Source organism: Ptiloglossa arizonensis, chromosome 2 (assembly GCF_051014685.1).
Source record: "Ptiloglossa arizonensis isolate GNS036 chromosome 2, iyPtiAriz1_principal, whole genome shotgun sequence".
Lineage (NCBI taxonomy): Eukaryota > Metazoa > Arthropoda > Insecta > Hymenoptera > Colletidae > Ptiloglossa > Ptiloglossa arizonensis.
The window spans coordinates 21,701,745-21,725,759 of NC_135049.1; the positions used below are offsets into that span (position 1 = coordinate 21,701,745).

General features: G+C 50.7%; 1 protein-coding gene across 1 annotated transcript in view; it reads left to right on the top strand.

Annotated features, from left to right (window-relative positions):
* The window catches only part of LOC143143163 (uncharacterized), a 64,692-nt gene that overhangs the window by 11,796 nt on the left and 28,881 nt on the right, over nucleotides 1–24,015 (top strand). The window contains exon 2 of the mRNA XM_076304141.1: nucleotides 22,751–22,854. Coding sequence (XP_076160256.1) covers nucleotides 22,773–22,854 — 82 coding nt within the window. The 5' untranslated portion in view covers nucleotides 22,751–22,772. The remainder of the gene's footprint in view (nucleotides 1–22,750; nucleotides 22,855–24,015) is intronic.

Sequence of the window (24,015 nt, forward strand, 5' to 3'; positions counted from 1 at the left end):
GCTGTAACTTTGCGTCTTCAGGGACGAATTCTATCGTTTCGAACGGATAAAAAAATTCAAATCGATACTGACTCACGACCACCTTGCAACCTTGTTGCCGCGTAACATCGTTGGGAAATTTAATTAGTAATCTTTTGCGCGAAAGAGGGAAACGTTCGTTGCACGTTCGTTCTCGCGATACTCGAGAATCACGAGTTGCTCGTAAATTAACGAACGTAATTATCGAATCGCGTACGATCGTAAAATTCGTTGGTCGATCGTTACGTAGCGATTCGAGAGTTTCGAAGAAGGCTCGTGTCGGGGAGGGTCGCGAAACCATCGATGCATAATTGAATATCGAAGGAGCGAAAGGACCGCGCGTAGGACCGTTCCGAAGGGAACGAGCAGCGAGGAGGCCACATGTGTCGTCCTGGTTCGTGGCTGGTCGTGATACGTGGGTAAATCGATTCCTGCCTACCGGGAGTTATTATTAGTCGTACGACCTTGGCTCGAGGACCTCTTCCAGATCGCCATCGTCGTCACGTACTCGATCCACGATTCTACGAAAGTGTCGCCGGTGAGCTCGTGCAGCCAGAGCTCCGCGCACACAGCGATAATGTATCCCGGTCTCTCGGTCCGGATCATTCGTCTTCGACCAAGGGGATGATCTCGGTGTACCAGTTTCATCTCCTCTCCTCCTCGTTCGTCCTCCCGGTCGGTCCCTCCTGCGCTCCTTCGGCCGGCCGGCCGGCCGCCTCGTTCCTCATCTCGAGTGGAAAAGAAACTGTCGCTTAACGAGCGCAACGACGGTACGATCGTTAATCGTCCGGGCGTTCGTATATACGCAAAAGTCACTCGACCGTGAAGAATGAACTCTGGAAGAACACGGCCGCTGGTACTCCCTATCTGTCCATCCTGATGCACCAGGACGAAACCACCACGACCGTCGTCGCGCGTGACGGCCATTCCGAGATTAATAACGTCGAACCCACCTCTCTTTCGTTCTCATCCTCGAGAGTCTCTCTTCAACGGGGCCTCTCTCCTCCGTTCGACGTGGTCGCCAGCCACCACGAACGAAAGTCATCCACCTTCGTCCTCTCCTCTCGAGTGCACGCTGACGGTGTAGAAATAACCGAGAGAAAAAAAGGGGGGAAGGTTAGACGAGGCAGACGAGGCGAAAGAAAAGAAGAAGGAGGAAACATCGAGGCTGGTAGAACACGGTCTTACCTTGATGAAGACCATTTGCGGAGGCTTGTAATAAGATAGTAACAGAGTATGCTCCACCTCGGCCGTTCTACCTGAACCGAGTAGGAAGAGTAGCGCGTTTCCTTCCCCCCTTCGGCACCGTCGGCTCCGACTTATCCTTTTTCCTACCGAGTTCTTCCCTTCGCGTACCCTTTCCCTCGTACTCCTTACCTCTCGCTACGCAACGTCTGCTCCTTGTCCACGATTTTCTCCATTTTCCGGCACGACCGACGCAGCTGCCGACAACACCCCGATATCGAGCCCTGGTACGCCCTCGGTGTAATATCGGAAACGAGAGGAGAGACTCGAGCTCGCGCGCCAGCCGCGCGACCCTTATTCCAGAACGGAATTCATGGGAATTCGGCGCCAGAAGTCCAGAGGAAATCGTACAATATCGACAACGTTTCTTAAAAAGGTCTCCCTATACGCTTACGGACCGACGATCTGGCAAAGATCGCGGAAAACGCCGATCCAGCTTTTCCTCCCCGTCGAATGTCACCGTGGATGGAGTTTCCATTTGGTTTCCGTTGTATTTTCGTGCCCCGTAGAATCTCACGATTTTGGTTCGTTTTTTTAATCTCCGTTCTTTGCGAAGCTTGGATACAATTTTCTTTTAATAAGTTGAAACACTTTGCCGGGTTTTTTATTCGGTTTCGTTCAAACATTGCCATTTCTTCTAATAAGTTTCGTTTAAAACGCTTCGCGATTTCTCTTCGATGGAATCGATGGGAAAATTGACAATTTTTGTTGACACTCGATGAATCGTTGTGCGCTCGCAACACGCGCGAGACTCGATCATATTTCTCGATAAAGAGAAATCGATACGAAGACACCACCTTCCCCGATCGCGCAAACTCCAAGACTTTGATTCTCTTATAACTAAACACATTGAAATATAAAAATTCTCGAATATCCGTTCCGGGATCGACATTCGAAGATAAGTGAAATTGTGGACAACTTTCGAGCCCTTTTACCAACGAGTCTCGTTCTCGGTACTCGGTCTCCCCGTGGAGGCCGAGACCCCTCCCACGCGGGAGCTTTTCTAAGCGATCGAGCCGTACCGGTGGAAGATCTCGTTGGAGGAGAATCAGACCCGCAAAATCGCGGTACGAAGGATGTTATTATATCCCCCACTCCGTTTCGATCGCTTAAATATCGGCTCGCCGGGCGGTATCTCGAATCGACAGAACCCCGGGGGCCGTAAAAGTTAATTACTATTGCCCGCGGAACTAGCGTGCGGGCAACTAAGTCGGGGACCGACGATACCATTTATAAGGTATCGATTACCAGGGCCGATTGTCCAACGACGCGCGGGATTCGCGAGTGTCCTTACCGAGCTATTATCATCCTTTCAAGGCTGACGTGTCGGGAACGTCGACAGGTTTTGTCGTCGCATGAACCTGTCCCCGAAGGTGGGCCCCAATGGGCGGCAGAAGTCGATGGAGATCGTATCTGGTTCTTACACGGGGTAAGACAACTCCACTGGCCCTAAGCTGGGTGGCTGGTTCGTGGTTCGCAAGCTCGCATCCGGTTCACCGTCGCCACATTCATTCCCGTGCGCCTTGTCCTCGGGGCAAGAAGTCGATCTTTACCGGTCCGGCAGCGCTGCCTCTTCGACGAGTAACCTTTCTGCCGTGGTGTTCGCAGAGGGCCAGCAGCCGAGGGAACGGAGGGGTAGAGGGAGAGGGGACGCGAGGGTGGCCCTGCACCTGGGCCACGGGGACAACAGTGTCCCGCTGTGTGGCTCGTGCACGAGCCGACCTTTCTTCTGCTTCTCTTTATAGTCCACTAACACCTCCGGTTGCCTCGTTCAACTACACCGACCGGCATTATTCTGATCGTGAGGCTATCTCCGACGGTATGCCGTTTCAGCAGCGTTTTCTCCGTAACAATGAGATGTCGATAACACCCGCCCCTCCGTACCCACCGTTCCCCTTTTCGGATAATCTTCTTTTTACCAATTCTCCCTCCATCGTGAAAATTGAAAACAACGAAACCGTGTTCGATTCGAGTCTCGCTGCGACGAATCGTGGATATCGCATTTTTTTTTTTTTTAAATCTCGTATTTAGTTCCATTTTCTCGTAAAGACGCGACGTCCGTGTTTTCGTAAAGAATTCGTTTCCGCAAAATGCGTAAATATCGGAGAGCGATCGGACGCATCAGAAGCGAGGTAGCCGGTTTTTATCGCACGAAAATATTTACTTCTTATGAAATTCAAGTAGGAATATCCGTCGGATCGTTCCACCAACCGGATGTACGAATATTGATCATCAAGCTCTCCGCCATTCTATTTATAGAGGGTCACCGGAACAACGGTGTCCCGTTGGCCAGTTCGTACACGACCTCGGCGATCTTCTCGTTTTCTTTGCGCGTCACCGACAACGCTAACAGCTCGCGGCGCTGCGCGAAGCGAAAATTATCCGAACCAGCCGGATGCACGGATATTAATCACGAGACAGACCCGTCGTATTTTTCACGAGGGGAGACGCGCCACCTGGACCAGGAGGATAATGGACTCCCTCGTTCTAGATGCGCTCGAAACCGCCTTTCTTCTTGTTCCCTTTTGTGGCTCGCAAACGGTCCACTGTCGACCTGAAAATCCCTCGGAACGTTGCTCCGATTGGACGGTATTCTGTTCTAAATTCATCCTAGTTAAACGTACGATAAAAAAAAGTTAATTGGTTATTCGTACCGGTGAAATCGTCCTGTGAATGTTCGCATTTTAATATCGCTGGATTTTCGTATTAACGAAAGTTAATCGCGCTTTCACCGAGTGTTCTCGGTTCTCCATCGAACAGAACGACGCTTTCCCAAAAGTGTTGGCGAACGTTCGCTCGTCTCGAGGCGGTCTCGCTTTCCAATGTATTTTCCAAACGGTGCGCGAACTAGGGACGATAATGGCGCACGCGCTCGCGCGTTCGCTCGCTCGCTCGCTCGCGTTTCAGGTGACGGCAAAACTCGACGAGTCACGTTCGATTCCGCGAAATCTCATGTACATTCGTCGTAGCTACTTCCCAGGACGCGCAAGCTCTTCCAGCTATCGCCCCACACTTCCTTGTACCGGTTTCCTAGTCGGGATGTCGCGTCGATCTGAAAACCTTGTACAAGAAGACTGGGCCCCCATCGTGACTCGCTAAGGGATCGGGCACGTTTGCTTCGGTAAAGCTCGACACAGGTGCGCATGCCTCTTCCAGGGAGGACAGGATCACCGTTTCTTTAACTCTCGTCCCCGTCCTCTCGGTATCCAGTCATTAAGGTTCCTTCACCCCGACCTTACGGAGAATCGCAAGACGAAGGTGACGGCTTGTCCGAACGCGCGACCGGATCACCGCGACGCGTCATTTCCTGATTCGTCACCTGCGGATGCTCGTGGCGCGATATCGCCACAGAATGCGACATCACCGTTAACGTCGTACATCGCGACGTCTTTTCCACCAGATCGAAATTCGACGATGGATTCTAACCTCGAATTATTAACAGAGATCTACGAACGGTTGTTCGTACCGCGGACAGTTTTATCCCAGCGCGACGAAATACCAATGTCGAAAAATTACAGAGTCGGAAAATTCAAAGAGAATTCTACGCGTAAGAACGTTCTGGATGAAAACTTACGTAGAAACAGTGGAAATTAGGTCGGAAATAATTCAGTTGCGTCAGTAGCAAAGCGACTAAAGATCTGGAATCAACAAGAACGTCGATATCGATCCTCGTCGATTTTAACGACACTCTATAAGCTCATCGATCCACGTGTACAACAATCGTAACCGGAATTTATAATATTATAATATTACACTACCGATTACGAGAAAAATGAGTAAATTTTGGAAAAAGAGACTTGACGAAACTCGATAAGGAGTAATTCTGGCGTAGAAATTCCTATATTACAAACTTGTCAAATTTCGTTCGAATCGGCAAACAAACGAACGTTTCCTTTTCAAGTTCGAATCGGTGGAGTACATCGGCGTGGGTCGCGTGAGACCCCACTACTGACCACGAGTAAGCGTAGCGTCGATCGCGACGAGTCGAGCGACTCGATCGCTAGCGGAGAACGAACACCGATTCGGAACTTCGATGAAATCCGCGCACGATCGTCCTCGTGGTCGTCTTCGTGGTCGTCGTCGAGGATTCCCACGGTGAAGAGAAACGAACGACGAAGCCTAGCCAGGATACCGGGCGTCCTGTTTACACTCAACATTGTCTCGCTAAGTGGCACGGTACCTTGAACTTAAGGGTCCGTTCGAAGATAGTCGACCGGGCACAAAACGCGTCCGTGGGACGGCGCACCTAAAGCAAACTCGGTGTTTCAGGCTTTCCACGTAAACGTAGGGCAAACACGTCCCGGGGAGACCGATGCAGCAACTTGGAGGGTTTCCCGATGCGCAAACAGGCCGAGGAACGGCGGCGAAGTCCATCCGCGACGTACCAACGAACCCCTCAACGGGGTACCTTCTCCGTTTCTCGAAGGGCACGCTTTACCATTATCATTCTAATTATTCCCCTGTTTGTACACGCGGTACCAACGCGTCCTCGTATTTGCATCGAATCCTCGGGCCCGGACTCCGGCTGGATACACTCCCGTATCGTGCCCGCCTCTGATTAGAGAGCCGGGCGTGCATGGAAGCGCACGCTCGAAGCATCGGTCTCGATGGAAACGGTACTTCGAAACGGAGTATCGAGGGATCTCTAATGTCGGTTCTGGGCTCTGCAATTTCTTGAAAAAGAGCGCCGCGGACCCTCGCGTTTCGCGCATGCTCCCGTAGCCGGTGCTTTATCAATGTTTCTATCGAGCGAGCGCGCCGGGATGGTAATCGCACAATTGCGGCAAAAACATTTTCTTACTTCGTGCCCCGACCGATACGATTAGATCAACGACTTCATCGCTCGCGAAGATGCTCTCGGATACTTCGAGGGATCGGAAACTCGACGTTTTTTATCCTTTCCCGTGCGATCCTCCATCGATCGAGCACCCGGATAAGCGAACCGTGAATCGATTCGGGGACAAAGAGAACAGTTTGAGTACGTAGAGATATTTTTAACCAATCTCTTCGAACGATTTCTTTTTAACGGAACACGGAGATAACTTAAATGATAACTTTATCGATGGAATTATTTCGATAACGCAGGGACGTTGATCCATGGTAAATTTTACTTCGCGAAAATTGCAGAATTCAAAATTGGTCCGGGAAGATCGACGAAGGAAACTCAATTTTGAATTAATTTTCTTTTCTTTTTTTTTTTTGGTTCGGGAAGACTACTTTGAAAAATTGCGCAAACCACTGGTCGAAATTGTTGCTCGACGATATCGTCTCACGGACAAATATAGTAATCGAAAATATTGTTCGAAGAAGCGTACTCGACGTCGTTTAAAATTGAACATCCAAGACCTCGTCGATGGATATACGCAATTTCTTACTTCGTACGCGTCCCGTGCCCTTTTCTTCCTCTTCTGACTTCGCTCTCGAGGCTCGCAAAGGCGTTAAGAGACCCTCGAGACCCTGGCATAATTCGCCTCGCCGGGACGACCAATCGACATTCCGGAATCTGAGCATGCTACGCATTCCCGACGTATAACTCCCGAGAACCCGATGCAGGTTTGTCATCCTCTTCGACGTGCCTCTTCGACGTCGATCTTCGTTCGTGTCGCGTCTTCGAGGGACATCGATTCAACGACGATGAACTTTGCCGCGAGACCGATCGAGGCCGCGACGAATCCGCGGTTAACGCAAATCGCGAGTAATGCCTCGAGGGGAATAAACGATCGAGGAGGCTGAACTAGTAACCGTGGATCGTTGTTTAAAATTATTACTCGTCGTTCGAAGTCTTCGATGCGTGTTCCTTGTTTCAAAATTATTTATCCTTCGAAATCTTCGACGTATATTCGTTGTTTAAAATTATTACTCGTCGTTCAAAGTTTTCGATGCGTGTTCCTTGTTTCAAAATTATTTATCCTTCAAAGTCTTTAACGTATATTCGTTGTTTCGAAACTATTCACCACGAAAATTTTCGATGCATCTTCGTTACTTCAAAATTATTTATCGTTTAAAGTCTTCGACGTCTATCCATAGTTTCGAAACTATTTACCATGAAAATCTTCACTGCGTCCTCGTTACTTCGAAATTATTTATCGTTTAAAGTCTTTAACGTATATTCCTTGTTTCGAAACTATTTACCACGAAAATTCTTCGATGCGTCCTCGTTACTTCAAAATTGTTTATCCTTCAGTCTTTAACGTATATTCGTTGTTTCGAAACTATTCACCACGAAAATCTTCGCTGCGTCCTCGTTACTTCAAAATTATTTATCCTTCAAAATCTTCAACGTCTACTCGTTGTCTCGAAACAATATTTATCCTTCAAAATCTTCAATCTCCTCGTGCATATCTCGAAGATCCACATTCACGAATCTTTCGCCACTAAAATACCAGACTATCGATGTCCTGTTAGAAATTTACCGATATTACGACACCGAGAGATCCGTACGCTCCGATATTATCGGTCGGACCAAGACTAAAAAACGAACATCGCGGTAAAATCGTTTACCCGAAGCTGTCTCGTTCGATCGAGTAACAAGGATATCGACTCTCGTTTCTCGAGCTACGACTAATAGACCGACGTGCTCTCCGATATCTTTACGACTGCGTCGCGATGCGTCTCGATCGTAATGCTCGGACGACGATAATTAAGAACGATTTTCCTTGCGTACGCGCGTCGTAAAATGTCACCGTACGAGTCGACGAGAGAACGATCCTCGAAGCGCGAAGACGACGACCGTCGAGCTTGGACATCGCTCGGTGCAAGCAAAAAAGAAAAAAAAAAGAAAAAATAAAAAGCAAAAACCGTCTCGGAAGAGCATTCTGCATTCTCCTTGGCAACGATGTCAGTCCGCGTCGCACCGTCTCTTTCAAACGTCGCAACAGTGTTCTAAAGACGCGCCATTAGACCATACCGCGAGAGGAGCACCGGCATCTTCGAGACGCTTAAAGGACCAGGAACGCGGATACCGCTAGTTTGCATAATAATTAATCACCGGTGTTCCTCGTAACGGACAATTTCCGGCGCTCCCTGGATCGTAACTGACCGCGTCTGCCGATAATAACGCCGGGAAGCGAGGTACACCTGATAACGGAAGCGCCCAATGTTCTTTCGAGAGAACGAACGCCGGGACGGAGTGAACGCGAGCGAAGACAAATGATCGAGAAACGAAGAGACGAGTGGTTGTTTCTTTCGCGTCGTTTCGAGGAGGCGATCGGACGCGATTTTTTCGCCCCTTCCGTACTCACTCACTCTCGAGGGAACGATCGCTTTCGTATTTCGATGTTTCCTTTTTCTCGGTGCCGAGGGAAGGTGGTGGGGCGTTACCCGTGAGGGAAGTCGAGAAAGAGCACGCCGGAAACGTAAAATATTACACAACCCGGCGAGATTGCCACGGCAACGACGTTACGCTCGCTTTACGTCCGATGAACACGAAGAACCGTCTAAGTAGCGTTATAAATCCGAACGACGACCGCCACGGGGGGAGATAATGACATCGGGAAAGGGTGGGGGAGGGAGGGAGGGAGGGAGGAGGAGGAGGGAAACTGGCGTCGATTCCACGCGAGCGCGCACCTTGAATTCCTGAGAAATTTCGCGCTCGCTTTTCGCAGAGACCGCGATAAGCTTCCGTCCTCGCGTCGTAAAACATCGCGGCGCGTCGGTTCTTTTCCCTTTCGAAGCCACGTCGAGAAGAAAACCAAGGGGAGGGCGATTCTTCGCCGTGGGATTGCGAAACGGGACGGTCCCATTGGCTGGGCCCTCCGTACGATCGCGGGGGCCTCGAATTTACCGGAGGGGGGGAAAAAAACACGGTGGAAACCTTTTATCGCGCAGATATTACTTATTGCGCGGTAACGGCGCGCTGTTTGATATACCAGGAAGAAGAAGAACTGGTCTCGAGTTTGTAGAAGAAAACATTGTAAACCTCTGTCGTTTCCATTGTTTTCTTCCATAAATTTAAAACCTTTTCTTCTTATTATTATTCTTCTTCCTGGTGGAAACCTTTGGTGTGCAAATATTACTTATTGCTGGAAATTGTGTACTTTTCGATACACCAGGAAGAAGGAGAACAGGTCTTTCAGAGGTGTTGGGAAACCTTTGCGGTTTCCAATATTTTCCTCCACAAATTTGAAATCTCTTTTACTTCTTCCCGGTGTATCGAAAAGTACACAATTTCCCGCAATAAGTGATATTTGCACACGAAAGGTTTCCACCGGGATAAAGGGTCCCGAGTTTGCGGAAGAAAACATTGGAAACCTCTGTAGCGCAAATATGGTTGCTTCCTCCGCGTGAAAAAGAGGGTTTTTCAAGCCACCGGAAACACCCGTCGACGATTCCCGGTGTCGAGACCCGGGCATAGAAAAGTACTCGCGATGGTTCGCGGTTTCGGCCATTTTGTCTCGCTCGTACGCAACGAATAGACGCGTAACGAACCGCCGAGGCGTTTCCTGTCAATTAATTTCTCCCGAGATCGACTTTATAATAGAATTCATTACGCGACGCGGGCCCGGGCCCGCGCAAAAGGATCGGTCGTGGGGCCCGGGCAAGAAAAAATGTTAATCGAGAAGAGGAGGCGGAAGATCCGCGAGGATCGGGCCCCGTCGGAGCCCTTAAATCACTAGAGTCCCTTTCCAGGAAACCTATCGATTCAACGGACCCGTCCCGGGGACCATTATCGCGAAACACGTCCTGAATTATGCACTGGCTGGCCGAGATCCGCTCCGAGATGCGGCTCGTTGCGAGAAGGGGGTTGGGTCGAGAGGGGGTACCAGAGGGGGTTCAGCCACGCGTAATTGATGGGCTTTAATGGACCGAAGATTACAACGTGCCGTGTTTTAATTACCGCGATCGCCGCGCGCCTTCCTGTTATTACGCGATCCGATAGGCGGCCGCGCGATCGAAACGCCCCGATGTTTCAGATTACCGGTCCAAGGGGTCGATGGGGTGGGGTGGGGGGAGACGGGAGGCCCCGTTGAGGGGGACGCGTTCCCCGTACCCGCGGTCCGCGACACGCGGTTACACCTGTCGCAATCATCCCTCCCGCGGGCCCTGTCTCGTTCCGAGGACGGGCGAAACACCATAGCCATTTTAATTTCGTGCAAATTGCCTCGATGATCGTCCGACGCGTAGATGCTTCCCCGGCCATTTACGTATCTCTAATATCGCGTTGAATATTGCTCGCCTCGGTCGCGAAAAAATCACCGGTAATTGGATTACCCGCTCGCCTAGGAGCAAACCGGTAGGATCGCGGTCTCGGTCGCTGGGAAACGGGGGACCGGCGAGGCGGTAAAGGGGCGAAGGGCTGGTAGGAAGAGAAGAAGAGGCGTCGACTCGCGCGAGAGCGGAACCTGTTCCCGCGCGCGGTTCTCTACTTTGTAGCGAAATTAATTTTACAATTACCGCGTCTCGAATCGCAGCCATCCGGGAAACGGCCAGAGGCTGGGGAAATTATAGGGAGAGGCACGATCGACCGCGCGCGCGCGGCCGCGTTGCGCACCGGGAGAATCGTCGGTTCGCGGCGTGGATGCGCGCGCACAGCCCCCTCGACGCGACTCTACGCGACTCTACGCGACTCTGCGCGACTCTGCGCGACTCTACGCGACTCCGCGCGACGCGAGGAACGCGGACGAACGGACACGACGCGCCAGACACAAAACAGCCACTTACGGATTATCCGTGGAGCGGAGTCGTCGCATTCCCGCGAGTCTCCCTCGCCCCGCGGCGCCCCGTACACCCTCCTGTTCGTGTTTACACGAGCCAGGCAGCCACTTCTCGCCCGGAAACTCGCCACGGCTCCGTGGAACGAGGAGCAAAGAGGTTTCTCGGTATGGGAACGCGAGCGAGCAGCTCGGAAAAGGCTCTCCCGGTCAAACAAAAAAGGGATCCCTCGCTTTTATCGCGGCTACCAAGTTCCCTCCTCCTCCTCCTCCTCCTCCGCTCGATCGCCTTTCCAGCGTTCCTCCGCGGAGCGATGCACGGACGAACGGGCCGCGCGAAACGACGAACTCGGTAAGAGGGAAACCGAGCGTCAAAGGGACTCTCGATAACGCGAAGAGGGTTCCAAGGACGGGGTAAGGGCCGCCAAAGGCGTTAATAGATCGTGCAAACGCGCGGCCCGTGAGCCCGAAGCCACTTTCATCGAACAGGGAACACGCCCGGGAGAGGCGCCGTCGAAATTAGATAAGAACCGACTTCCGCCATAAAAACCGACCGAGCCGAGTAACGAGAACCAACGAAGAGAGAGAGAGAGAGAGAGAGAGAGAGAGAGAGAGAGAGAGAGAGAGAGAGAGAGAGAGAGAGAATATCGCCGGGTGGAACGGAAATTGTTTCGTCGGCGTGTTTTCCACGGTCGCGAGGAGACGGGAAACCGGTAACGGGGAGGGGGAGGTGAGGCTACAGAAAACCCGGGGTAGAGAACCGGTTAAAGGAGTGTAGGAAAACGGCGCCAGGGTGGAAGATGGAATTACGCCTTTATTACTTCTACAGATGCGCGAGGGAGATATACGGTGGCAGGATGCGAAGAATGCGAGTAACTTACGGCCGAGTTATGCGAGAGGTAATAATATCGAGTTAATTGCAACGGTGGCGAAAGCCACGCTCGCGGATCGCGCTGAAACTTCGCTACCCCCTTGCAAAAAGACGCGGCGAGCTTCCACGAGGTATTCGTGGAACGTTCTTCCCGCCTTTTCTCTACGCGGAAATTCGCGCGTGCACCAGAAACTCGCAGGAGAGACCGGTCAAATGCAACCGAAAGTTCTCTCGTAATTAAACCGGATCTTACGTGGTAATTTTCCGACGCGAATATTCTTCGAGGTTTCCGATAGATCGGGATGGAAAATTCTTCTCAGAAGACGGAGAAACTTTGCGTATACTTAGTCCTTCTTTTGATTCTTACAGAGACTCTTCAGTAGCTCTAATGCCTGACGTTCCCGTGATCGTTAACTTTGACAATACACCTACGCGATCGAAGATTATAAAAATTTGAAAATTATCTACCTAGCTCTTTACACTCGCGTAATCGACACTTCGATAACGTTCTCAAAGGGTGTAGACCAATAGGAAAGACGACTTTACGCGGTAACTATTGTCGCGTTAGGATACCAAAGGATCGAAATGGCAACGTGTGGTAATATTTTTGTTAGAATATCTCCGTGGAGTTTCCCTATCGATCCCATCGAGAGCCGCGAACAGCGAGACGCGGGCGAAACAATTTCCCTCTCGACCGACGAAAACGAACGCGATGTAAACACGCTCGGCGCGCACCGCGGAACGAACGCGCGGCTCGGAGACGAGAGCTGAGCTCGCGCCACGAGCAAATTGCTCGAATTTAATAACGATAATGACGAACGCGCCCCGGCCGGGCCTTAATGGCAGTAACATTACGCGCATTTTTCACGCACGCAACCGTACGAAAAATGCTCGTCGTCCCGCATGCCTAAACGCGAGCAACGTTAAAATATCGAGACAAGAGAGGGCAAGACGGTGATGAGTATCTACTCGAGGCTCTGGGCACCCGGGCCCCGATGCGATCCTTCGACGAGATATTATAATACCAGGGGAATCGCCGCATCTCGCTGTAATGCTCGTTATTACGTGCTGCTGAGCGATCGAACGATCGATCGACACAGAGGGGACGTTTCAATCGCGACGCACAACCCGTAGGATGGGCAAGATAAATGGGGGAGACTTTGAATACCTTGATGGAGTCTCGCGGGGCACGGTCGAGAGCGGCCCCCTCTCGTCCTCGAAAAATCCAACGATGCCGGTCATTACAGGGGGCTGGGTGGGGGGGATGAAGAATCGGCCCGAGCCGCAAAATGGGCCTTACCCTCGATTCGCGATACGCAATGTGTCGCTTCGAAGCGACTTTGCCTATTTTTCCCCCTAGTTTTTTCTTTCGCGTAAAAATTATCAATAACGAGTTCCTCGTTAACGACCCTTTTTTGTTTCACTTGTAATATCCAAGACGAGTAGCATTCTTCTCGAATACTCGATCACCGTGTACACCGGCGAGATGAAACGAGAGAATCTTTTCACGTCCCTTTTCGCGCTTCCCCGATTCTTGAAAATCGTTCGAAAAACCTTTCTCGAAAATTCCACGGAACTGAGTTTCGAAGAGCGTGGAGAATAAAAAGAAAAAAAAAAAGTGACAGGGGTGGAAGGGTGAAGATACAGAAACCGGTATAGATCGTTCGTCGGGGCGAATTCCTCGGAATCACCGAGTGAAACGCGATTTGCCGGTGCGAACGAACCAAATATGGCCGAGGGTAGCACAGCCAGCCGGATCGTCGTGGATTCAGGTGAAGACGAGGAGTCGGGAGGTTTATCCTCGACCCCACGTAATTCTAGCTCAGGTAGATCTATAAATAGAGACCGTGTACATGATGCCGACCTGTTGCTCGAGCACCCTCGTGTGAACGTCGAGGCCCTAAGTAATCGAACCCCGTTGTTCCGAGAGTATCCTCTCTGCCGTGCCGCCTCACGTTCCATCGTTCCATCGTGCCCAAAAGCACTCGGCCGCTTCGAGAGGTCATTAGGCGTAATGAATACCCGATAGCCCCTTAACCCGCAATATAATCGCCTCGCGGAGTTCTAAACACGGTCGAGGGGGCCTACGATCGCTAGGCCTTTCCACGGGTTTAGCCCGTGCTAACGATTCCCCCCTACGTGCCGGTAATATCCGTGTCCCCCTTGCTCGTTCGACGTTTTATAGAAATGCGCGACCGTGTTTCGTTCTCGTTGCGATTTACGCTCTTCGATACCGAACACCTTGAGCGATGTTACAGTTGGCAACAACCAACGAGACTCGAGTAGTCGGACGATCGCTAAAAGCTTCGATCGAGAACTTGGACGACCAGTCGTTGTACCCCTGTGGAAAAAGTATTCGATGCTGGTTCTCTATTTGAAACTTTACGCTAATCTACTTGGAGAACCGGTGGTAAAACGAGATCGGATATTTCGTGGAAGAGATCGTTCTTTTTCCAAGAATCGACCTTTCGTTATCCCGAGACCGAGATCCAGTCTTGCGTGTCGTTTGACCCGGAGAATGGGACTCCCAGGGTACCGTGGTTACGGAACAATAGCAAGTGCATCGTTACTCCAGATTCTGCTCCTGACCTCGTCGATTACACTTTGCAATGATAGCGACAAGTCCCATCGGGTGTCTTTGAACGATCTTTCGTTAACTCGTCTCTAAAAGGTCCGATCGGGAACATTCCTGTAGAAAATTATGCATCGTATTTCTGTTCCAATGTCCACGCTAAGGCAGTTCACTTCTTCGCTGGTATTTCGGGGAGGATTCCTTCTCTTTAGAGGAATCGATCTTTCCAGAAGATCGTTTTCATCGATTCCACGAATCGTTTGACCCGGAGAATAGAATGCACCAACGAGAGCGCGACAGAGCAACAAGTCGAAGCAAAGTGCATCGAAGCAAGTGCATCGAGGCAAGTGCATTTCCAGCTAGTCTCGTTCCAGAAAGTGGAAGAGACGAGCACGTAGGGTAATCGTCGCGGATGTCTCGTCGAAGCGGCGCTCGATCCTGGGAAATTGGACGCATCGAAGAAACGAGTCGTTGTAAATTTTAGGACACGAACAGAGGTGAACCGAGCGCAATTACCGCGCGTAAGCGCGATCATCGACCCTGAGAATTCGGACGCAACAAAGAAACGATTGGTAGCGAGATTTCGGATACCGAATTCCGGGCCTCGTTGTATAATAATCTCACGGTGGATACCTTCGAGCAACGGACCCTGGGAAATGGAATATTAAACTCGCCTCGATACGGTTACAATTAGACGAACACAAAGGCCCCGAACGGTGTTACATCGACCGGGCCCGAGATCGGACATCGAATCTTCGATCGACGTAACCGCGTTACGGTGAGTCCCGGGGTCGTGTAACCAGCCTCGAATACGTTTCTCGGCGCGAATCCGTAGGACCAAACACCAGCTCCCCGGAGAGCAACGACTCCTTTCGTGCCGAGATTGCTCGCTGATGATCGCGTAACGAGCCGCTCGCCGTCAACCTGTCGGGTGGCCGCGGGGACCAGTCTGGAACTGTTCAGTACTTGGCACGCGGAAGTCCTTCTTCGTGGGGTGAGACGAGACAAGGCCTCTCCTCCGGGCCAAACTCCTTCGAACACGCGAGATGCTCGAAAGAACGAGAACGACGCACAGAGAAGAAGGTGGAGGAGAAAGAGGGCACGACACGGTGGAACGAGAACGGAACCTGACGCTAATTCTCATAAATAATAACGCGGGACGGTCGTTCCCAGGACGAAGAAGGTTAAAGGTATCCAGCCGGCCGGGCCCGACTAATGGTAGCAGGGTCGCGGGACTTCACGGTTCGCGTTGCAATTTGCATAACGTCATTTACCGGCTTCACCACGGCTCGCGAGTGTCCACCTCCGCGGCGATCCCGTGATCTTCGAACCCGTTTGCGCCCATAAACCGAAACGCGCGGATCACGAATCTCTACTTTGCCCTTGGTGGTGGAACGAACGGTGGGAGGAGAGATCGAGTCGAGCCTAAGATTCCTCGGACACGGGAGACGCTGAACCGATACACTTCTCGAAACTCGGTCGTCCCGTATGGTACCACCGAACACGAAAAAGCTTTCGCGCGTAACGAACCGGGGAACGTCGAAATGAAAATTCTCGTGGACGTTTAACGCGCGTAGGGATTGCTCCGTCGGGACGACGTCTAATCCGAGAAACGGTTCCGTTCGAAACGATCACGGTACATCGGACGGTGAATAACGATCGTCGAGGCGTTCTCGGTTTCGGAGCAGGTTCTCCAAGGACGCGTTCTTCCGCGGAGACACCGTAGAGAGGAGCGTCCAGTTAGCCGGGTCGCGAAGGAACGACGATTCGAGATAGGTCCGGCGTGCTGTCAATTATCGGGGCTCTCTCGGTCGTCGAATCTCGCGCGGCGCGTTCGTCCTCGCGCGGTTGAAGATGAAGCATCGTCGACGGGTACGTTCTACCTTTTAGGAGAGGCGGACAGTGCCCCGTTAGCCGTTGCTCGATCGAGCGCTCACGATGCTCTCCGCAAGCGTGTATATCGGCATGTCGGAAGTGGAACCGCTCGGTAGCCGCGTCACCGTGATCCCAGTGGCTCCTACGTCTCGGTACCTCGCGATGCTGTTCGAGCTGGCTCGTATGAAAATAGCCACCGTTACGCGGCGACGCGTCGCGAGATAAGGAAACGGTGGATTATTCGCGAGCTGGAAAACGGTCGTACGGCGTGGGGACTGTCGGCGATCAAAGGCGCTCACGGATACTTCGATTAGCATGAAACGCGAACGGAAGGCGATAAAACGGAACGCTCTCACGGACGATCCGCTCGGTTGAATTATTGGATGTGTTCCAATTAGTAGATACGAAGCGCTCGGGGGACGTTTTATCGCGCAACATTTCACGGCCTGGGACCAGTTAGCGGTTGAAAGCTGCGATGCCCGGCGCGAGGTACCCAGCCGCCACGCACGCAAACTCCGTTGGTTCGTTGGTTGGTTCGTTCGGTCCACGTCGCTCGGGATCCGCGCTCGATTTGCATAACACGCAACGCGAAATCGAATTAGCTGCACGCGTGAACGGCTCTCGCCCGGTATATTGGCTCGTTTGTCGTTAATGCAGATTTCAGCCACGACTCTCGGTACGAGAGATCCCGATCTCACGGCCCGTAACATCGGAAATCGTGAGGCCAGGGTCGACCGCGCGGTGCAGGGGAAACCCCGGTGCGCGTCTTCGGCTAATCGCGGAACATCGTCGAGTATCAACGACGAACCGGGACACCGAGACCCCGCTGGTGGAAACTTCGCCCACGGTCTCTCTCCGCTCTCGTACCGTAGGGTATACCAGTGGAGTCTGTGTTCCCAGGTGAAGGTAATCATATTCCGCGTTCCACGGTAATGGTGAACGAACGCAGCCTCCGGGCTCTAACGGAACCTCCGGCACCAGCACCCCATTTCACCGGACCCGTGGGTGCACCTACCTGCACCTTGTACCCGAGTCAAACCTCCTATGTGGCCGCAATTATCGCACGAACAGCTGTTATCCGGGATAAGGAGAGGCGAGCCGATCGTTATCAGCCTGTTGTTTCTAACTGCGGTTTCTAACTGTCGTGCCCGTGCCCGTGCCCCTCGATCTCCTAATAAATATCGCAGCCTCCGATTTACAGCGTCCGCGCCTACTCGTGCCGAGTAGCCAACCTTTCCTTCCTAACGAAATCGACGCGTCTTACCGTTAAACGAATCCCACGGGGAATCCCGCAATACCTCGTATCGAGGTTTCGTAAATTGCTCCTGGTAAACGATTCAAACTCCGCGATACGAATACAATTTTCGATCGTTCGAGAGTACGTTTTCGATATTCGAGCATCTTCTCTTCCGAAAAGAAAAAAGTGTCTCCTGGAAAAGTTCGCGTTCCGTATCCCTCGGAATCGTTCCGAAAACGATATCGCAGGGAAATTCCGTATTGTCCACGATCGGTGTCGGCGCTTTCGTTCTCGAAAGCAACGCGAGTTAACCGTCTGGAAATTTCTGCGTGTCTGGCGTACACTTGGTCGCGGTCTCGGTATTTCTCGCTCGAGAACTCGACGATTCGCGATTCGATCTCTTGGTTCGCAACCCCGAACGTTCGCAACCTCCCTGGTTCTCTTACGATCGTTACGCTTTTTATTCCGCGATGCTCCGTCCCGAATGATCCGTATCGCTCGGGTGAAATCGGGCTCCAGGTTGCGGCACGGCCGTATCGAGAGCGCAAGTGAAATTAGTCGCGGTTCGACGAGTGCCGGCCACAACCGGGTCCTGCAAGAACGAAAGTAACGCGACTCGCGACGAATCGGGGTGAATCGGCGCCGTGTCTCCCTAACCGTGGAAAGGGAAACGAGAGGTGGATCGTTGGAAAAAGGGTACCGGGATGAACGTGCGCCGAGGACGCTCCGCTAAAACGACGCGCGCGCGCTTGCATTCTCATTCACGACGTGTCGTCGCGTGGGTGTGTCGTTTCCAGCCTGTCAACGTAACGGCGCGTCCGCGTTCGGGGCGTCCGTGGCGTCCGTGGCGTCCGTGGCGTCCGTGGCGTCCGTGGCGTCCGTGGCGTCCGTGTGTTCGGCCAACGTACACGTACGCGTCGCCCGGGAATGCGATAATAGGACAATGGGACGTGAATTTCATTGAATTTCGAAGGAAATAGGCGCGGACAGAAACCACCGGCCTTTTTAATTGCACAATATCCCCGGAACGCTGCTGCACCGGCGTTCCGGGACGCGCATGCGCCGATCAGACGCCACGAATCTTCGGGGAACCCCCCTTGAGTCGCTTCGTAAGTTTTTATGGGTCGAGTGTTTCTTATCTGTATTTTCTGGGTCGGTTACAAACTCGTGAAAGGTGTTTCGAGAACTTTGTTTGAAATTTCTCTCTGTTTCCGTCTCTTCCTCGAGGATAGTTAGTAGTGCGATGCGAACGACCTAGATGAGGGAAGGTCGAATCGATACAGAATGTTCCAAGACTCTTGTTTTTCATGTAGAAAATAATACTTTCCGTCCCGGGGTCGTTGCAGGATTATTATTAGCTTCTACACCCTTTCGCTTCGAACCCCCATCGAACTCCGACTCGGTCTCTCCTTAGTCTAGATGTAGCACACTTTGCCAGATAAGAGGGTAACGTACCTGGACAATGAAAATAGGTATATCCGATGGCACTTTAGACTAACACGGAAGATTGAAAATCTTCGAAAGCTTCTCATCTAGAAAATAGTATCTCAAATTCTCCTCTCTGCGTTTTGGTCGTCGATCCATCGAGACACTGACCTATGCGACGCAATATCGAACAACCACAAGTATATTAAAAAACACGCGGGATCGTAATTAGAATTTTACACTCTTCTCTTTCGTATCCATCCAACTTCAATTCGATCCCTCCTTAGTCTAAAAGTAGCACACTTTACCAGATAAGAGGGTAACGAACCTGGACAATGAAAATAGGTATATCCGATGGCACTTTAGACTAACACGGAAGATTGGAAATCTTCGAAAGCTTCTCACCTAGAAAATAGTATCTTCAATTCCCCTCTCTGTACCTTATTCGTCGAGTCCACCTCGACACTGACCTATGCGACTTACTATCGAACTGGAAATAAATGAATCGTAATTATCATATTACACTCTTCTCTTTCGTACCCCGATCCAACTCCAATTCGATCCCACCTTAGTCTAAAAGTAGCACACTTCGCCAGATAAGAAGATAACGAACCTGGGCAACGAGAGTAGGTATTACCAGGCCAGTTGGAATTTTAGAGCAACGGGGAAGATTGGAAAACCTCCCAAACAGTATTCTTCATCGTACACCGCTGCACCTATTTTCTTCGATTACCCTCTCCGCGAGTCGTTCATCGATCCACCGAGACGCTAACCTGTACGATACAAGATCGCACAATGGAAAAGAAATGGGAAAAATCTGTCCGCGTCTCGGACAGGAAACGCACAATATTCATCGGAGATCCAGCGTAGCGGCAAATTCCAGACGGTCGACCTTCGTTCCCCCAGGAGTTCCAGCACGGTATGTCGCGGAGTACCTGGTACTCTTCGCGCTGAGGTGCGCGCACTTGTCAATGCGCGTTCATACCCATTCACCGAATTCCTCGGTTCAATGGGCCGTATCCTGAATACGCAATGACACGTAGGTTTCGCCGGTTCTCGAACCGAGAGATTCGCTCTAGCCAGTGGCGTCGAGACCGCGGCGACGTTGTACAGCGGTGGTTCGTTCCGCGGCCACGTGAACATTGTCGTAGACTCATCCGGCGCCGCGTTGATTCGTTACGATACCCTCGGCGCGTATTTTACGCGGGTTCGTTAACGAGCGAGGTGAACGCGAGCTTAGGTGTCACGAGCACGCGTTTCTTCCACTTGATCACAATGAGGACGCCCGGCGGAGGAAGTACGGCGACGAACGTGGGGGGAAAAGATGAAGCAGACGGGTAGAAGAGAAACTACCCACGCTCTTTTATCTCGGTGGCCCTTTGTATTAAACCGCTGTCGCAACTGGTATGCGCCGGCTTCACCAAAGTCCGCCTTCCCTTCCTGTCGATTCTTCTTTTTGTTTTTTTTTTTCCTTTTTTTTTTCGTCTCGCTTCTTCGCCACCGGCACACCACCACCACCGCTCCTCCCCCAACCACCGAGCTCTCGTCACTTCTTTCCGATAGATCTACGAGCTTCGTTACCAACATACGTAATTCGTTCTTCCACGCGACTCGTGTCCACTTTGGCGGTTCGTACGCCTTCCGTGGATGAAATTCTCAACGTTCACCGAACCCTCGAACCTCCACGAACACCACTTCACGAAACGTTTCGGTGACTCTCGTCGAGGAACCACGGTTATCGTTGAACGAAGGACACGCTTCGTACGGCGATCCTTCGCCGAGAATTGGATCAGGTTTTCTCGTCGAGGATAACGCGACCATAGTCGAGATCGTAGCGCGCGTTCATTTTACGAAATTGGGGGTAAGAATTTTGCTTTACCGCGACGGGTACACTTACGATGAAAGGGGAATTGTAAAATGATTTTCCGCGCAAGTAAAGTTCTAGTTTGAGCTGCTGTCGCTCCGAAAAGTATTCCCACGCTATATTGCGAAGAAATTCTTCTTTTATGCGCTTGTAAAATATAACAGTGTATATGTAGAAAAATTCTTTTTTAAGAAGGTGAAATCAAGTCTCGAAGAGTTTTAATATTTTTTTTTTGACAGCAAAATGAGCTGAACGTTTTTCGTAGAAATAGTTTTGCTCAAATTTCGCATTATTGTAAACTTGTACTTGAAAAATCGAAAGTGGCGCTGTAAAGTCCGATTTCGTGCGAGAGCTTGCAACGACTTTCGTTTTCTTCGTTACTTCAAAAATTTTCTTACGAAAATTCTTCAATCTTTATTATTCTACCGTTCAACTCTGTCCCTCGAAAAAATTGTATTAAAAATCTGAAGCAATATTGAATTTTCAGGTCTCGATTTCATCCTTCCGAGAACATTGTTCATCGACAAAAATATTACATCACACGTGGCCCAGTATACTCCGCACGTGCTTTCGTTAAAATCAGACTCGTAGATTAGGGAAATTTCCTTGGAATATAGTGCACGAATACTTGTTCTATCCACTGCACTATCGTTCGTCCTTTGAATCGACTTACCACGGATGAAAAATTGCCCTAAAAAGAATTTTCCGCGCGGACAGAACCGAAGCAGCAAAAATCGAACGAAGAGACACGTATTCCCGCGCACTCGCGGCTCGTAAATTTGCGCAAACCTCGCGAATCGTATTTATCGATGTCCAGTCCGCTTGTTCCCGCGCAGAAGCCCGCGGATATCCACGTCTCGTCCCGCACCGAAATACGCGGTGCTTATTCACACGACGCGCTGATCTGCATACCGTGCAGGAATATCGCGAGAACCAGCCGGTCAAAGTGCGAAGGTATGCGATTGGCTCGCTTCCAGACTCGTAGTTGCCGCACGTCCAGCTGTCAGACCGACAGTTACACCAGAATGCCACGTGACAGGATAAATGCGACCTTAACATTCAACGGAGGAGAGCCCGCGATGCTCGTTACACTTTGTATGTCCGTGGGAGGCGACGAGAGAAATAGGAAACGGATGCCCCTGTTTGAGGAAACTCCTCGATCGATTCTCAAACGGACAAAAAACGGATCGAGGAGTATTTGGATCGCGAGTCCGAATTCGTGCAACGAATAAATCGATGATATCGACGATGGTTATCGTGAAATTTTCTCTAGATCGGACAACGGAGTAAGAGTAAGCAACGGTGGATCGCGTGATCGTCGATCGATCGAAGAATTTAAGAGATAAAAATATTGAGTCGTTCGAAAAGTCATTTCGTCTTCCAAAATGGAGAATAGATAATTTGATAAAATGTTTGTACAGTCTAAGAAAAATCATGTTTTATTTTCACCAAGAAAAACGAAGTGACTTCCCGAACGAACCAATATGTAACACTGTACCGAAGGGTACGTTGTCGATTTAGAAAAGATTAATGAAAAGCTTGTGGAATATTGTAAGAACCACTGCTACATAGAATGATTAAAAAAGGGATATTTGAACTTCGCGGAGTACCTTACGCGTACACCAGCAGCTATAAAATAATTATCGAGTCGCTTGAAATTTCTAAATAGCTATCGAAACTTGAACCGTAACTGTAAAATAATTATCGAGTCGATCGAACGTTCGGAATTTCCAGCTATAAAACGAACATCGAGAGTGACTCGATCGTTTAAAATTTCCACGTACCGCTAAAATAGTATTCCAGTTACTCGGTCGTTTGGAATCGCTAATTTGCAATTTAAATCGGCGTTGCTTCGAACGTCTTCCGGTCGATCGAGTTCTCGTTGTCGCTACGGACACCTCGTTGCTCGAAAATGTAACGCGTTCGCGGAATCACGACCGTGTACAGTTAAACGAAAGCGAGGTAACTAACGGCAGATTTTTCGTGGTTTCAGGAAACGGAAGAAGGGTGCCGACATGTCGGCCTTGAGCGCCGGGCCTTGTCGACCCGGGATTATATTCTGTCTGACCGTTCTACTGGCATCGCAATCTAATTCTGGTGAGTTTCAACGGCGAATCCAGCGATAAGCTTCTTTCAGACGGGAACCAGTACCGGCCAACTCGAGTCTTTTATCTTCGACTTGGTCTTGCTTCAACGCCTCTAACACGCTCGACGCGTCGAAACGTAACTCATTTGGCAGCGAACAGGTGTACGTGAGATAGCATGAAAAAGTAGCCTCGACGAGGAAGAGCGTTCCTTTCGGCTAGACGACTCATTCCCCGTACATTCATCTTGAAAAAACAATACCACGACCGCCGTGGCATTACAATTACGCGACATTGACGAATACATTTCAATTCTTGACTCGGATTCGGATCCAGCCGAAAGACGAATCGTTCGCGACGAATCGAGGAAAAAAGTTCGCCAGTCGAAGGATTCGACGAAAACGTACGAATTTAAACGATTACGATCTCGAAAATCGTCCAATCTTTGCGCGCGAAACGAGACGAGAATTCGTATTAACAAAAGTAACGATTCCAGTTCGCGTTCTCCCGGAAGAGAACTATTCTTTCCGACTAGGAAGAAAATGAATCTCGCTTTGAACAACGCGACGTCATTTTCCGTGGAATCGCTTTTTCCCGTATCCACTTGCGATCGAAAGAAGAGCTGGTTCGATTAAATCCACGCGAATAAAACGCAGCTCTTTAATTTTTTATTAAAAGTTCGTTATTCGTCGAAATTTTAACGTCGAGACAACCGAGTTTCGTTGACCCCAGCTGGAAAAATAATACAAAAGGTTGCAGAAAGCTTCTACAAGACGTATTTTCCATAGAATGCGTAAACTTGCGAGTAATTCGAGACGAGTTAAACCATCGGATGACTCACCCTGTGTACAGTTAACCTTCGCCCAGAGCCTCGAACGCGAGCAGAGAATTCGCGAGGATTGGTCACGTGGCAACCTTCCCGAAACTTCTTGTTTCGAAAGTGGCCACCACGGTGACGGACCCACGGGCCCGACCGATGTCCGAATGAGCCGGGTCCGGTCAGGACGTCGAACCTATCTTTGTCCATCCCTACCACCCGAGCTGAACAGTCTTACCTCATAATGTTCACCTCTGGCATCGGCGGGCACGTCGGGGGCCCCAAGGTGCTTTCCCATGGACCTGGCACACCATATTCGTTCCTCGGCGGCTCGCGGCTCGCGGCTCGCCCCGGAGT